We start from the raw sequence: 16,420 nt of genomic DNA, 5'->3' as shown, positions 1-16,420 counted from the left end.
AGGTTTGAACAAAAACTTTTAATGAGCCAACGGAAAAAATGACTTAATAATGGTAAGTTTAACTTTGAAAATTGTAATTAAATAATAACGAAATATTTAAAAAAAATGTTGACTACAACAAAAAAAAATGTGTAATAAATAATTTTTCATAATTTTACTTTGAAGTTTTTTGAAAATTAAGGTAAATAATTTAAATTAATAATCTAATTAAGCTACGAAATTATTGACATAGCTAATGTGAAATAATACATTTTAAAGTTGTGGAATTTGTATTAAAATTTTTCCTAATAATGTATTAAAATACAATTATTTTTATAATATTATTTAAATTTAAATAACTAATACACCTTAAACTATTTAATATTATTTATATATTTTAAATTAATTTTCATTATTTATCGATGGTAATCAAATTCGATTATAATATCGAAAATAATTATCTTTGCATATATCGAAAGTAACTTTTTAAGAATATATCGATATATCGATGACAAAAATCCCCAAAGCCACCCCATATGATTGTATTGATTGTGTGTTTTGCTCGAGGGATTATTTTGCTATTAAATGAATTATAAAACCGCTTTCATTTAAAGTATATTAATAAATTTAGGGACAGTGTTAAAAGTTTCCAGCTGGGAAATATGACCTGGCCAGTTCATATACATATTCGTATATGGGAATAATCATTCAAGCAAGCAGTACGTACTTTTGTTTATTTCTATATTCAAAGTGTCATATATGCATATGTATCTTTCTATCCATATATGAATGCAAAGATGACAAAATACATGTGCACATATCTAGATACTGACATATATTAGCATAATTGCACACATGTGCATGTGCATGCACAAAATAGTACGTATACAAATGCATTTATGTTGGCACATAATTATGTATATATACACATATACAAAAGTATGTACTCACATACATACATACATACACACGCATCCTTTACGGTGAAGGAGCAATGGATTATTTTAGCGTTCTGTGTGAAATGTGCGTTCAAGGGTGTTAAATAAAATTTTGGCAAGTGCATGCAAGTGACAGTAGATGGCGTTTATGAGCTTGCTTATTATCTAGAAACTAGACCCACATCAAAATCCGAGTTTTGTTTGCCAATATCGGAGTGTGTGATAAAATCTCTTCTATTGCAGATTAATCATAAAGATTGCGCGGAATTCCAATCGATTTTGTTATACCCTACATAATAGCTTTGTGTCAATGACAAAGGCTTGTATCAAGCAAATAAGAATGTTGGCTTAAACAATAATCATTAAAATGTTGGTGATTCATATACATACATACGCACTTTGCCAACGTTATCGATATGTTTTGCATTACCATCGTATCTGATCGACAAAAACAGCTGACTTTATTGTATCTAAAATATGAAATGAACGAGTGACAAAAAAATGCGACGGTCTTGATTTAATTGGTTGCTTTGATGTAAGGCTATAATAGATCATAGTGTTATTGATTTAATTGTGGGGTATTCGGTCAGCAGCAATTAAAATAATTTCCATGAAGCAGATGCTCTTTTTTTTGTTAGCGAAATTTTAGCTTTCCAATGGTTAGTTTTTAAATAAACAGTCGCCTTAAGCCGTTCTTTAAAACTTAATGTTTTTAAATTCAACTATTTTTGTTTAACGATAAGTTGAAAATATGTATGTATTGAGAATGAAATCTGAACAACTTATACGGGTACAATCTCAGAATCTCTAATTTATTACTCATTTTGATAATTAAACAAGATTTTTCATTCCCAAAGGTTCTGTTATCAATCGAATTTTTATACAAAATTGCGAATTCAATTAATAATATTTTGATTACAATTTATATATTACTTATCACAATACACCTATGACGTATACGATCAAATATTTCAATGAACTTCATGCGCATCCAATCGAGAGACGGGACGATCGCGAATAGGCAGAAAAGTAATCAAAAGAATTAAAGAAAAACAAAAATAGAACCAACAACAGTAATTTTAACTAGATGAGTGTTATGCCACAATACGCTCGCATGCCTTTGTGTTCAAAGTGCTTGAAGATGAGGTATTCAAGCATTAAAACATATACATATACATAAATATTACGTTTTATTATCATTAAAATGTATACATTGAAAAAAATATAAGAGTACATCACCTACCTTTCGTTGATATCTGATAGAAACCTTTTAAATTCATATGTATGTATATAAACAATTAATAATTATTCTATCACAATGTCTTCGCTATTCATGGGGAATTTGTTTTTTAAATTTTTGTGTTAAAAATATAAAATATATTTTTTTTCAGTGCATTTTAATACCCATCCCCAAAACAAAATGCCCAGACAGCGATCACTGTCGCCAAGTTTTAGGAATAGGTAAAATAGAAAGGAAAAATAAAAAAAATAGGAAATTGTCTTTTTCTTTTTGGCAAATGCGAATAATTGTATATACATACATAAGTACATATAAGCAAAAATGTACTCTATACATATGTATGTTTATGTCTATATAAGTGCATTGATAAAAATATTCATAACATGCACATATGCATACATAATTATGCGATGCAAAACAATTACCTTTTCTTAGTACCGAAAACGTACTGTTATGTTACTTTAATATTGGCGTTATTTAGAAATGTTAGTCTATTGACTAACTGAATTAATACCAAATTCTTCACTATATATTAATTTATATTTTATAAATTTTTTTCAGGACTCTGCAACCACTTTGAAGGCATATAATGTAAGTACATAAATAAACTTAAATTATTATATATTCATGATATATTTTGCGTATGCAATGCAATGCATTTGGCTAATAAACTAACCTGCTCCTTGAGCTAGAAGCTCTAATAAAAAATGATTTACCAAAATCTTGCGCAGCAAGGTTACTGATATGATATGCTCTAACTGCTATGCGGTCCTTAAAAGAACCACAGCTTTTGCGGAGCAACCAACATTTTTATTTCTTATATCAGGTATTACGATGTTTGTGTTAACATTTGTTTTTAATTGTGCTGGGAACAGAATTGTATTGTAACATATAGTGTATTTTTACAAGCTACAATGTGAAGTGATCGTGGAGTTTTCGAATTCAATAAACTGTTTTTCCAACTCTCAAATTATTTATGTTACATACACCATTCCTTGTTTAATCAGTACTTTTACATGTACTAAGTGCTGTGTTCACGTGATTTATATAGAGTCGAATGACAAAATAAAGAAATACTCCTCTTTTGAAATTTTGTTTTGCCAATAAAATTTCAATAAATTCACTATATATTCGTTATAATACATTCATCTTCTTGTAATTTTTATATTGTATGCGGTATATCAGTTTTACAAAAGTTACCTTTCATGTAAAATCTATTGAAATATGCATATCTATGTGTAGATCATTTATGTGTAGATGAATTTCAAGCAAGCGGTACGTCGCTGATTTATTGCTGATTTAATTAATTTATTTTAAAATATTATATTTGTTTGTCAAAATAATACTTAGGTGGTTTGAAATTAAATATATCAAAACGTAAATATCTCTAAATTCGCGACTAAAGATTTTCAAATTTCTGATAGTCTTTAGCTCTGGCAATTTTTTGACGGTTCTGCTGCTTTGAATTTAAATATATTAAAAAACAATAAGGATAATAAAATATTTAATCAGCCTAAGCTTGACTTATATCAGAAAGTTGCTGCCTGAGAAATGTAACTTAGCTTAATTAGCTATGTTTTATGCGCGAAATTATTATGCTGTGCTATTCAGCTAAGCTAATGCCGCTGCAGCGCATATTTAAGGCTAAATATAGACATTACATCTACTACTTTTTATTTTAAATTTAATGCCAGCAATAAATCCGGTTTTTTTTTTCTTGCTTTTTCTCAATAACATTGAATTTATAACAATGAGACGATATGAAAAAGAAACATATCGATAACAAAAGGATGCAAATTATTAGCAATGCACGGCTGAAAGTTTTAAACTTTATAGCAACAAATTAAAAAATATAAAAAAATGTCAGTAGTCTGATTATAGGGCAACTAAAGTTCATAGGGTTTGAGTAAAATAATTTTAATATAAAGATATCTGGCGAAAACTTACGTCAAAATTTATTATTGTTATTAAATTAAACCTCAGACGTCTGAGTTTTTACAATATTTATATATATGTATATTGTAAGTTTGAAATTCCAAGTTGTATGTTATCTTCTGTCCATCCATCTGTCTATCTGTATTATTACATTAATCTTCGACACACAATAAACTATTATGTCCGAATCGAATTAAATCAAATTTAAACTTAATAAGTACAATTTGTGTTTTGTTGGCACTTTCTTAAGGATAATATCATTCAATATCTTGTATTAGTTTCATACAATATACGATATACTTTGAATTTGTACTCGATATATCGAAGCAACTACAATGAAGGATTCTTTCTGTTTGCAAAAATATAATTCCTGATTTGTGATGTTGATAATGTTCATTAAAATATAATGATAAATCCATCAGTAAAATACAATAACAATAATTGTGAAGCAATGAAGCGATTATTATTTTATTGTCAACTCGGCAACCCTAATATCGTGAATAACAATTTACTCAGTGTACAGAAAATATTTGGTAACTCAATAATCAGCCTGTATACAGACAATTTTTGCGCATGCGCATAACTCAAGCTCTTTTATTCCTTCGGTTCACTTAGCGTTAACAGCAAGCATACCGTGTAATAGTAAAATACAACTTTTTTAGAGTACTCGAAATAAAATGCTATGTAAATATTATAAAACAATTTAATACATATCAAAAATATAGTGCAATAATATTAACCACAAATTAATATTGTTTGAACGCTTAATCAAATATAAAGAAACGCGCGTAATAGGTAACGACTTCATTCGAAGTCTCTAAATTTTGATAAAATACATATAAAAAACTTTATATCAAATTGTTATAAGTGAAAAACTGCTACACAATGGGGTGCTTAAGTAGTAAAGATCGTCTAACAAAAGAAGATATGGAGTTTTTGAAAACCCACACCCGTTATGATGAAGCCACTATTAAAGAATGGTACAAAGGATTTAAGGTGAGTCTCACATAGCATATACATTTACATACGCGCTTCAAGATATAACGATACGCATTTATATTGCACATATAGCAAGACTGCCCCAATGGACGGTTGACTCCTGCTAAATTTGTTGACATGTACAAGATGTTTTTCCCGTCTGGAAATGCGGAAGAGTTTTGTGACCACGTTTTCCGTACATTCGATATGGATAAAAATGGCTATATCGACTTTAAGGTAAATCCTTTTTTATATACCTACTCACACATGCGAGATAATTAGCTTTTAATTTGAAAGTTATGTTTTTGAATGTGAAACCTCTAACAAATAAGTATTGTTTATCATTTATATGCCATTTACTTGTTCCCAATTTAATTTATAGTTATATTATAGTTATATGAAGTAGTAACTTTTTCAAAGTTTTAAAATCAGGTAAAATTTAATTTTAAATATTAATTTAATAGAGTTTGAAGGTTGTTAAAAAAAATCAAAATATCTATATATTGAACTAGAGGTCAAAAATCACAGCAACTTTTTTCTGTATAAATTGTACTTTTATTAGTGGTCAATAAATACTTGCGATTAATTTGTAATCACCTAAAAAGGAATCACATTGAATTGGCTTTGAGCACGCCACTTTTCTAGTATTTGTTACCTTTTCAAACAAGGCATTTTTTATGGCAGAAACTATAAAATCAAACGTGAACTTAAAGTGGCAAATCCGTGTAGGACGCACAAAATATGAAGTATATTAGCCAAAGTAAAAAAGTATAGTTCTTCGCATTGCAGTTTAACGATAAAAGTCCAAAGTTTAAATAAAATTTATAGAATTTCAAATGAATTAGTTACTCTGGCTATAAATTTTATTTTTAAACTTTTTATTAACAATCTAAATCCGCGAAAATAGGCTAAAACCATTTGCGTGATATGATTTAAGTAGCAACAGTCTGAGTAGGTTGACCTCTTTATATTCGTTAAATTACATTTAATTGCAGGAAATAGATGAGATCAAAGTAATTTGATTAAAATGTGAGCCGAAAACACGAGCTTTGAGTTAGCAACTCTGATTAGGTTCTCTTGACAAAGCTCTTGATTGTCTTGATGCACTCGATACATAAAAATAAAGCAATAAACGGAAAACTTTGCACTATCTTAGTTCATTATTTGCTGAACCCCCGCAATACGTGTGTATGCATGTGTATGGCAAATTATAATTACTTTGTCTATTCCCTTTTGCACAGTGCATGGTGGCTGTTTGTACACCATGAACATGCATCTACTGGGCTTAAAAATAATCTGCATGTGTGTTTGGTGGTGCCAAATGAAACTAGTGTAGAATAAAGTAGTTGATACACAGCTGAAAGGAATGACGAAATTCATTTTTATGTTACGTCTTTTTTTTTAAGCTTTCCATTTATTTTTATTTACGTTATGCTTTACTCTAATTAATTGCATATTATTATACTCGGAATTTAAGCTGAAAGTACTTACCATTGTATTATTTTTTTCTTTTTAGGAATTTTTACTCGCAATAGACGTAACTTCAAGCGGCACACCAGAAGAAAAACTAAAATGGGCCTTTAGAATGTATGATGTGGATGGAAATGGCGTCATTGATATTCAAGAAATGACAAAAATTGTTCAGGTAATTTTTGAAATACGTCTGAATTGGTTAAACTATTCAATATTTCTGAAAATTAACATTTACCAAAAATATTGAATGGTACTTAGTAAAAAAGAAAACGTAAGGACGAGATTATTTTGTAACACTATATCCATTAAATTCAGATTATTTATGTGTGTAACATTCATTTGAATCCATTTTAAAGTCAAAGCTACACGAACAATGGCGGTGAGCTCTTTTATTAGAGAAATGTTACAAATGGCTTTAGTTTTATTGTTTGTGTTTAACGTCTCAATTCAGTAAATTCAATTCTGATACTAATCGTTTTTTTCAGGCAATCTATGATATGCTCGGTGCATGCTCATCAAATCGTCCCGCTGACTCTGCAGAGGAGCGTGCAAAAAATATATTTGCTAAAATGGATGAAAATAACGATGGTCAATTAACTCAAGATGAATTTTTGAAAGGATGTTTGCAGGATGAAGAGTTGTCTAAAATGCTGGCCCCTTAAATATTTATACTCCATAATATGTGTGTATTTGATGAAATCAGTAATGAAATGTATAAATATTTAATTTATATTTCTTATACTAAAATTATATAAAAATATGGAACATCATTTAATTTGGTGTAGATAATGTGTTTGCATTTCCTTCAACTTTTATATTTACAGGGAATTAAGATCGCAATGTTTTGCATAAAACATTTAAACCTTTTCAGTGATTTACTTTTAATTGTAAATTGCAATTAAATTGAATTAAATCCTGGCTTTCTACATTCGTAACGTGTTTGTTGAAGCAATAAAACAGACTTTAGTATAGAAATATTTGGGAACTTATGAAATTCTTTATACTTTCTGAAGTATAGGAAATATATGCAATAAGCAAATGGATACAATTGGATATACATAAATATTTGTGTTTATTTTACCTCTGGGTCTTGGCAAATATTTGCGATTTTTACAGAATCCCAAAATAGGTAAGAATATAATTTTGCCATTTCTTCTTGGGTCTAAAGCAATCGACACTGATGATGTATTGTATTTGTATTTACTGTAGCACATCTAATATTATAATACCCTTTTTAATTAAACAAAAATGTTTCTTTTGGTTTCAGAAAATGTATGTCGAAATAGGCTGCAAAATTCAGCTGCCATAGGAACTTTTCATCAGAATCTCGCAGCTCTCGAACACCCTAACGTAATTTATAGTATGTTATGGTATGTGTCACATATCTTGGCTAATTCTTATCAAAAGCGGACAACAAAAACATATAATCACAGGAATAGATCTTTAAAAAATTGGTTTGTCTATAATAAATTGTATTTAACAAAATCGAGCATACAAATTTTATATCTAAATATTTTTTAATATTGTTAAGAAAATTAATGCGATTCTCATACAACATCTAATATGATTAAATATTTTGTATTTCAAGAAATAATTATAATGCAATCACATTTCAAAAATGGGGAAACAAAATAGTAAACTCAAACCAGAAGTATTGGAGGATCTGAAACAAAATACAGAGTTCACAGGTAAATGTTTTTCAGCTATGATTAATTATTTAAATGAATGGCTAATTTTTGGTTGAAAATTCTTTTGTGATCATATTCCAGATGCTGAAATTCAAGAATGGTATAAAGGTTTTCTAAAAGATTGCCCAAGTGGTCATTTGTCAGTAGAGGAGTTTAAAAAAATATATGGAAACTTTTTCCCATACGGCGATGCAAGTAAGGTAAGTCATCAGTATTATCGAAATATAATCTTAATATAAACATTACACGGTTGAATATTCTTTAAATTTCCTCCGTTTTAAATTTTCAAATGCGAGGTATCCGATAAAAGTATCTGGTGGCTATCGATTTATTTAGTTTTCCAATCTATCTGTTTAAAATTATCACGGAATTCCCCAATATTCCTTTTTTTTTATTAAAAAAATAACATCAAAACATATTATTTCAGTTTGCAGAGCACGTATTTAGGACTTTCGATGCAAATGGAGATGGGACTATAGATTTCAGAGAGTTCTTATGCGCATTAAGCGTAACATCTCGTGGAAAATTGGAACAAAAACTGAAATGGGCTTTCTCAATGTACGATTTAGATGGAAACGGATACATATCCAGGCAGGAAATGCTTGAAATTGTCACGGTAAGTAATTTTATTAATATTTTAATATATGCAAAAAACATATCTTAATCGAATTTTATATTTAGGCAATATATAAAATGGTTGGATCAGTTATGAAAATGCCTGAGGATGAGAGCACACCTGAAAAAAGGACAGATAAAATATTTCGACAAATGGACAGAAACAAAGATGGTAAACTAAGCTTGGATGAATTCATAGAAGGAGCAAAGAGCGATCCTTCTATAGTGCGACTTTTACAGTGTGATCCGCAGGCACATTAGCTTAAATGTAAATAGAAATCAAGCAATAAACATTTAAACGTGAATTCAATGAATATTGTTTTGCATAAATAATATACTTTAAGCTAATAAAACGATAATTCAAAAAATTATGTTATATGTCTTAAATTTTCTTTATTAAATAAAGATCGAATAAAAATATGTCGAAGTTTTTATCGCAATTTCATAGCGAACTTCAAACACAATTTCGGAATTCCAGAATAAGGTAAGTACGAATGCGCAAATTTTTCAAGAACTTAGTTTCTCTTATAGCCGAGGATTAATCCTGACATTTTGTATTTATTTCTTTTGATTTGATTTGATTTTTGAGGAAAGAAATATATGCAGATAATGATTAAGTGCGCCTTTAAAATTTTATGGAACGGACAAAAAAATGAAAATTCCATAAATAATTAGAATCTGAAGTTAATGAATACTGCTTTCGGGCTCACATCCCTATGAAAATTCATTGTCTATTCACAGCTGTCGAAATGCATCGATAATACTGGCGGATCTTCAATTGAATTTAAATTATATGATCGGAAAATTCTTTCTTTTATTCAACTGTATTTGAATTCCCTTAAAAAGTTTATAAACCATATGATTTCGGCGACCACTAAAAGAAAAAAAAAAAAAAAATACTGTTAAAACTAAAACAAAAGTGAAATACCTTTTTTGGAAAATCCTCTACTGTTATTCAAATTTGTAAAGATTTATTGTTTTGTTTAATTAATTATTTATTTCCGTTTTAGAGCGACATGTTTGCAGATTTCAAAGAACAATTATATTTTATTGATTCATATGTATGTATGTTGTATGTATTTTATATCAATACTAGGGAGAAAAATATCTTACATAACAATACGATAGTTGGATAGATAATTTATAAAAATAAATAAGTATAGAAGAATTTCGTCAAATGTACACATTGAAATTTTTAGTGGTTCGTTAACAAATCTTGAATTATAGATTATGTATGTATATGATGTGCGCTGTGAAACATCTTGTATCGCTTTAATGCTGTAGTGGTTAAAATATTTTACTTTAGGTTATACTTGTTGTAGTTAAGGAAGGTTAAAAAAGTGGTAACTGTTGTTTTGTTTATATTGCAGCAATTGTGCCCAATTTCACACAATTTGATTTTCATCTAACTACAGCATTCATAGTGCTTAAGTAAATCCTGCCAACTTGTGCAAGATTTTTATAGTTCTTAGATTGCAAGAAAGTTATGGCTATATACATAAGTATATATGTATGTAAGTTTATTTATTTATTTCTTTTGTTTTTTGTTTTGGTTTCTCTAGGCATTTAAGCTTATTGTACTTTAACACGAACGTTAGTATAACGAGCGCACGCAAATCAATTTGAATAATCCAACATTCGTTTGGTTTTTACTTTGTATTGACATAGATGTTCGATTGCTCTTTTAATAGCTTTAAATGCTTAACTAATCTCATATGCAAAAAATTACGCATACAGTAAATATTTGCGCCCAAATTAGTTACTTATAAATGTATATACAATATTTGTTTTTTGTTTTATTTTCATTATTTTCCAATTTGTTTTTAATGTTTTCCCAAAATTGTATTATTTGTATACAATGTACCTTCATTATAACGTACTGTAAATTTGAGTAGAAATATTGGAAGAGACAAAGTGTTACACATATTATAAGTAGTTAGAAATTTGTATTTATAGTAATTATTATATTTTATAATTGGAGATTCTTAAATGCTCAAATTTCAATATTTTGCTTTGGTTTTTTGTTTTGTTTGGTTGTTTGATAAATAAATAGTTTAACCAAATTCCGAGAACAGCGTCAACAAACTATTTTTCATATATAACGAGAGAAGAGGGGGATTGGAAAAAAATTGAAAACAACTTGGGTATATTCTTATATTACTTAAAGATAGCATTGCATTTTGCATTTTGTCTGCGATTTGTTTATTTAATGTTCGTATTGAAATGTTTAATATTCTGTGTATCTTGCTTTTAAGTTATATAATTTAAGAGTTTAGGTTTAACTTTGAGACTTTGCACAGCATTTTATGTATTATACATTTACATTTATATTTATGTAAATTGTATTTATATTGTTTTTGACGTTTTACAAAAATTGAGTAAAAATTGTTTGTTTATATAAAAATGTGAGTATCGTTAACTAAGCGAGTGTAAAACTATTTAAAAATATAAATCCGAAAAAGAGTTTTGGAAGTTCCTGTTGTAAAAAGTGAAATAAAAAACATATATAAGTAAATAAATTACAACTTACGGATTTGCGTGGCTTGAGTTGTTTCTTTTTTATTTTCGGACTGTTTAGAATGGGAGATGACGTTTTTTTGTTGTTGCGTGCTATGCTCTTATCGTTGAGCGTATAATGAATCAGTCTTTGCGTGTCACAAGTATCAAACGAGGAGACGATACGTAAGTACAATATTGTATGTTAGCACAAACCACATCGGAATGCAAACGCTACGGTGCCACTGCTTGGAGTTTTCTTGTTTCGTCATTTGTGGCATACAAACAGTATAAAAACTAGCTAAGATGTGTTGCATATCGTTGTAGAAATTTAAATTACATTCATTGTACGAGTTGAAAATATCCTTGATGTAAATGTTAATGGTAAAACAAGTTAACATGTTTTTACATTTAATTATGTACTAATTAGATTAGCTGTGCTGCGTGTTTTGCTTTAAGCTAAGCCGAATTAAATTACAGAATTACAAAGCGTAATATGTATGTAAATAGTTATGTTAACAATGTATGGTATCTTCATATATGTATGAATAAATATGTATGTAATTGTGTGGTTATAATAATTAAGTATTCGTAATTGGTGCGATTCATATTTTTGTTTTTTTGGTTTGTTGGATTAAAGTCGCAAAAGTTTCGAAGAATAAATAAATAACGAATAAAAGTCTCACTTTGTTTTCTTGATTTTTGTTTTGTTTTGGAATATACATACATACAAAAATGTATAATTAGATTATAATTTGCTTAGAATCAAATTTGAATACATACAAGTTTAAGAGCTGCTAGATGCAGAATTTTTTTACTTACAGATGTTTTTTTGGTTTTTGTCTTATTTTTTTGTTTAGCCTGAATACAAAAATACATTATTATACATATGCATTGTATATTTATATTTATATATAAGTATATATAATATAATATGTATGTGTTGTAATTGTTAATTAACTCCTTGTGTAATTTAATGCACGACATTTTTGCTTGACGAATATTGCAAAAACGCAAACTTATTATTTTAGGTTAGTTTGATTTATTTGGTTTTTATAGTTGATATCAGTTAATGTGCCGTTGCGGTTAAACATCGTCTACTTATTGTGCTGCGCCACAACATGGGGTGACTTGTAGAAATTTTGCACGAACTCGGAGAGGCTGTAGACGGCGCCAGGTCCCTTGCCAGGGCTCATACATATAAAGTCACCCAGACAGTGCATATTTGCTGAAAATACATTTAATTAGCTACAGCTTAAACATCGCTTTAATACGAGATACTTACTATTTGAAAGTATGGGAGGATACGAAGGCGGTGGCTTTATCCAGCTGCCATCTGGTCGACGCATATGTCGGCGATCCGATGAGAATTCAATAAGATATGTATCTGCGGGAATAACTCTAAAGAATCTGAAAGAATTCAACATTTGATCACAATTATTACAGTTATCTGAAAGGTAAGACTATTATTTATAGCTTACCTATGATGCTCTGGTCTCAGGGCTAGATCGGAACGAAAAGTCTCTGTAACGTATTTATGGAAATATGTTGGAAATGGTAGTGTTGTATCCAAATCGAATACCAAGCAACGATTCGGCGAGGGATTGTGCATGAAGAAGACATGATAGTCCTATCGGAAAGTAAACACGTTATTATTTTGAATGAGTCCATAAAATCCTTTCGTCCAACAGCTTACCCATATCACAACTTGATCGTCACCGCGTCCGGCTTTTTGACGCCAGAGGGGCACAGTTCGTCCTTCATTGGAAACAAATACAGCGTAGCACTTGGCCAGCTCTTCGGGTCGCGTGCGTTTCACCTGTTCGCATAGTTTCCACACATTCTCCTCGCTGGGGCAAAAGAAATAACAATTAAGTTAGTTGGCTAATAAAATCGAAGCGAAAGCAATATGATATCATGGTTTTATAGATTATTAAATTGAAATAAGCTTAACACTTCTATAGACTAATATTGTGTTTATTATTATGGCGACAACTGGATGTTGAAAGGCAGCCATAAATTGTATAACTCTAAAGGCTGCCAAAAATAGGACGTGATGTTTTCTGTAGTGTACAATATATTATATGCATATTGTATTTATTTATTATATGGAAAACATGACATTTCCATTCGAGTCTTGAGATTGCTAGGATTTTGGTGGTAGTCTGAAAGTCTCCTGCCATGAGGCCATAATTTAGGCTCGTATGATGTCGTCGTAGTCGCCATTTTTGCAATTAGCATTTTTAATTGTTACTTTGGCGCATATACAATGTATGTAAGTATATATATATACTATATGTATGGTGTGCATATAAATTGTTTAATTTTCCTTGTTATTTTTGCTGTTGTTGTTGTAGCTGCTGGTTACTTGTTTTATGGCCAAAACGCGCCTTTTGCATACGACAATAAAAACGCAACAAACGAACGAAGCCCCTTAACGCGCCTGGCCAATCCCTTAACCCAAACAATCCACACATACACAAGCACAAAACACACACACACCAATACAGTGGCGCACGCTTCTCTTGTTAGCAAGCAGACATGACCGTTTGACCTAATTTTGGAGCTGCGCGGCAGCGCCTCAACAGGACGAACGAGCGAACACCTAAGCCACAGGCAGGCGAGAGGCGGAAAGAGAAGGCAGCTGAGTAATGAGCGAATTTAAATGCGAAGCAAGAAATATCAACGAGCACGAAACACGAAATCAACACGGGATAAATGAAAACTGTTTACCCACTGTGAGCGTGTATGTGTGTGTAGGTGTATATGCACAACAGGCGGATGAGCTACTTTTGTGTTTGGTTGATGGGCAGCAAGCTCCAGCAAATATTGCTGTCAAACGAGATAAGAGAGTGCGGCAAATAAAACACAAATATTTCAGCATTCTTTAAATGCAAATCTCGCCATCTTTTCTTTTTTGTCATTTACATCAGATATAAAACGGTTAACAATTGGGAGAATGATTCAGTTCTCGGTTTGAGACACAAACCATGTATATTTAATATACAATAAAATACGGGGATATTTCTTCAGGACATTTGCGTAAGTATTTAAATCAGATATTGAAATGTTTTTGTTTGTTTTTAATGACAGATTTAGAATAAACTATTTTCTAAGCACTTATTAAATTCAAAATAATAATAAAATGATTTATTATGTTTATTTTGATTATTATAATCTACGGACAATACTTACCAATAACAGGATACATAAGAGCAATCCGATATTTTAGGAAACAGAAAATCTGTGGTCATTTTGCTGGATTTTTGTTGGGTTTCTGCTAACTATTTCAAACTTTTCAAGCCGAAAGGATATCGGAATTTTCACTGCCTTGGGGGGAAGCGTTGCAACACAAATTAAGGTTTAATCACTGACCGCGGAATGCACTTGACGTGGATGTGTGTGGGTTATAAGGTGTCGGCAACTAAGCCTGCTGACATTAAGCGTTACGTTTGTGAACCGAAATGATTGGCTGGATTTTAATTATTTCTTTTCTGGCTGAGATTGACTCAGTGCTATAGTTTGCTCAGCGACATTCCATATTGCGGGGTTTTTGGCGATGTAAGATTTTCAGATTGTTGTCAATCTTCGTTGTTTAGATCTTTTTTGGATTATGAATGCTTTTGCATTCACCACGCAATGCTTCTTATGTTATTCTTCTTCTGGTGGCTTCCTGACACAAACAGAGAGAAGCACACACACACAAACTTGGAGATGTATGTATGTATATGTATACACACAGCAGCGCACGCTCACGAGTCGAATTATTAGAACGTATTTTTTTCCTTTTTTTTTATCGAATTTTGTTGATGCTGTTGCTGGTGTTATAGCATCATCATACGCAAAACTATATACACTTTGATTCTACGGAACTCATTGGCCGGTCCAATTGATGAAAGCGACAATGAAACATTTAATAAATTGACGTTTAATTAGTCTTTTACTGTTGCAGCGTCCTCAATCTCTCCCCTCGCAATTTTTCTTGTTTTGATGTTTACTTTCGCAGAAAGCTGCAAAGGCCAAGTTATGGACTTTTCGTAGTTTAATTAATTGTGACTTTCATAGTTAGATTTGTGTGTGTATCACACGTGCACGTTTTATGTTATGTTATTGCATTTAATTTCTCGTTTTCTGACAAGAAACCGATTTTGATTTGCCCCTTTTTGGGAGAGAAAACTTGCAACAACAAAATATTTGCACTTTATGGAAGTGTTGTGAATTGCAGCGATGGCACTATCGATACATTGATGTTTTTTGAACATCGATAATTAAAAGAGCTTTTTTAAGTTATTTTTTGACACCTGTGTTGTTTGAAGTGCGACCTCAAGCAAATTTCCGAAAAAATACTAAATATTCTTATATTGGTATATTTAAAAAAAACATTGCTTTAATTACCTTGTTATTTCCGTTTTATAAAATTTCTTGAGGCCTTTAAGGATACTTTTTATCACCATTCGAGCAATACCTTTCACTAGAAATAAAAAAAAATGTTAACCAGTTTAATACCGGTTACGGTCTTTGTGGAGACGCATACTTAATATACCGTAGAAAATATAGTTTTTGGTTTTATTATGCAATTGTTTCATTGTTCATAAAACCTAACAAGAAGGTCTTTCGTTTGTGTGCCATTAAGAATATTTTCTATTTTTTTCTTAAAAGCTACAACATTTTCAAAATAATAAAATAAGTAACAAGCGACCGTTTCTAATAGCAACGGAAATATCGATATGTGCAGAGTTTTTGTCGATAACTTTGTGCGCAGCTCTTTATAATGAAGTCACGCAATTGCTGACTGCTATAAAAGTTTTGCGGGTAACGGTTTTTTAAATCAACATCTTGTATAAATCTCTTTTATCTTATCTCACAAATACCAATGGATAATTTACGAAGCCATACCTTGTTAATTCGCATTTCTGAGTACATTAACTTTAATGCACAATTCCAGGAAGATAAAAAGGGCTTGACTAAATTGCTTGCCTGTCTGTGTTTACTTTCATTCGCTTTCCACTGGCAAAAATAAGAAGACGTGTAATAAGTATGTGTATTTACAAGCTGATTGCTGATAAATGTTGGAAAAC

The 16,420-nt window shown here is 30.3% G+C and overlaps 3 protein-coding genes across 5 annotated transcripts; 2 read left to right on the top strand and 1 right to left on the bottom strand.

Annotated features, from left to right (window-relative positions):
• Positions 1-578: 578 nt before the first annotated feature.
• Positions 579-7,913, top strand: LOC117570090 (neuronal calcium sensor 2). 2 transcript variants are annotated; one of them, XM_034251535.2, is made up of 6 exons: positions 579-698; positions 2,719-2,748; positions 4,961-5,088; positions 5,164-5,307; positions 6,587-6,715; positions 7,029-7,913. In XM_034251535.2, exons 3-6 carry the CDS (start codon positions 4,978-4,980, stop codon positions 7,203-7,205), a joined length of 561 nt encoding a protein of 186 aa, XP_034107426.1. In that variant the 5' UTR covers positions 579-698; positions 2,719-2,748; positions 4,961-4,977; the 3' UTR covers positions 7,206-7,913. The 2 variants fall into 2 exon arrangements, with proteins under 2 accessions (XP_034107426.1, XP_034107427.1); XM_034251536.2 differs by lacking the exons at positions 4,961-5,088; positions 5,164-5,307 and having other exon boundaries at positions 633-698.
• On the top strand, positions 579-9,266 carry LOC117570088 (neurocalcin homolog). Of its 2 annotated transcripts, none has more exons than XM_034251534.2 (7): positions 579-698; positions 2,719-2,748; positions 7,811-7,913; positions 8,132-8,231; positions 8,313-8,431; positions 8,659-8,847; positions 8,913-9,266. In XM_034251534.2, the coding sequence occupies exons 4-7, from the start codon at positions 8,162-8,164 to the stop codon at positions 9,105-9,107; spliced, it is 573 nt and encodes a 190-aa protein (XP_034107425.1). In that variant the 5' UTR covers positions 579-698; positions 2,719-2,748; positions 7,811-7,913; positions 8,132-8,161; the 3' UTR covers positions 9,108-9,266. The 2 variants fall into 2 exon arrangements, with proteins under 2 accessions (XP_034107425.1, XP_034107424.1); XM_034251533.2 differs by having other exon boundaries at positions 7,811-7,997.
• Positions 9,267-12,186: 2,920 nt separating this feature from the next.
• Positions 12,187-15,557, bottom strand: LOC117570105 (protein N-terminal glutamine amidohydrolase). Its single transcript, XM_034251561.2, has 5 exons — positions 14,538-15,557; positions 13,039-13,192; positions 12,824-12,972; positions 12,628-12,752; positions 12,187-12,570 (listed from the first exon to the last, which is right to left on the bottom strand). Exons 1-5 carry the CDS (start codon positions 14,594-14,596, stop codon positions 12,440-12,442), a joined length of 618 nt encoding a protein of 205 aa, XP_034107452.1. The 5' UTR covers positions 14,597-15,557; the 3' UTR covers positions 12,187-12,439.
• Positions 15,558-16,420: the final 863 nt, after the last annotated feature.

Source organism: Drosophila albomicans, chromosome 3, assembly GCF_009650485.2.
Source record: "Drosophila albomicans strain 15112-1751.03 chromosome 3, ASM965048v2, whole genome shotgun sequence".
NCBI lineage: Eukaryota > Metazoa > Arthropoda > Insecta > Diptera > Drosophilidae > Drosophila > Drosophila albomicans.
The sequence above is the reverse complement of the archived record's forward strand: the minus strand, read 5'-3'. Positions and strand labels throughout refer to the sequence as shown.

Bases quoted from the DNA above. Each gene is read 5' to 3' on its own strand.
- LOC117570090 (XM_034251535.2), top strand. From the start codon at position 4,978: ATGGGGTGCTTAAGTAGTAAAGATCGTCTAACAAAAGAAGATATGGAG. The intron at 5,308-6,586 runs GTAAATCCTTTT...TTTTCTTTTTAG, and splicing joins ATGGCTATATCGACTTTAAG to GAATTTTTACTCGCAATAGA. The intron at 6,716-7,028 runs GTAATTTTTGAA...CGTTTTTTTCAG, and splicing joins AAATGACAAAAATTGTTCAG to GCAATCTATGATATGCTCGG.
- LOC117570088 (XM_034251534.2), top strand. From the start codon at position 8,162: ATGGGGAAACAAAATAGTAAACTCAAACCAGAAGTATTGGAGGATCTG. The intron at 8,432-8,658 runs GTAAGTCATCAG...ATATTATTTCAG, and splicing joins CATACGGCGATGCAAGTAAG to TTTGCAGAGCACGTATTTAG. The intron at 8,848-8,912 runs GTAAGTAATTTT...TTTTATATTTAG, and splicing joins AAATGCTTGAAATTGTCACG to GCAATATATAAAATGGTTGG.
- LOC117570105 (XM_034251561.2), bottom strand. From the start codon at position 14,596: ATGACCACAGATTTTCTGTTTCCTAAAATATCGGATTGCTCTTATGTA. The intron at 12,973-13,038 runs GTAAGCTGTTGG...ACTTTCCGATAG, and splicing joins ACGATCAAGTTGTGATATGG to GACTATCATGTCTTCTTCAT. The intron at 12,571-12,627 runs GTAAGTATCTCG...ATGTATTTTCAG, and splicing joins TCCTCCCATACTTTCAAATA to CAAATATGCACTGTCTGGGT.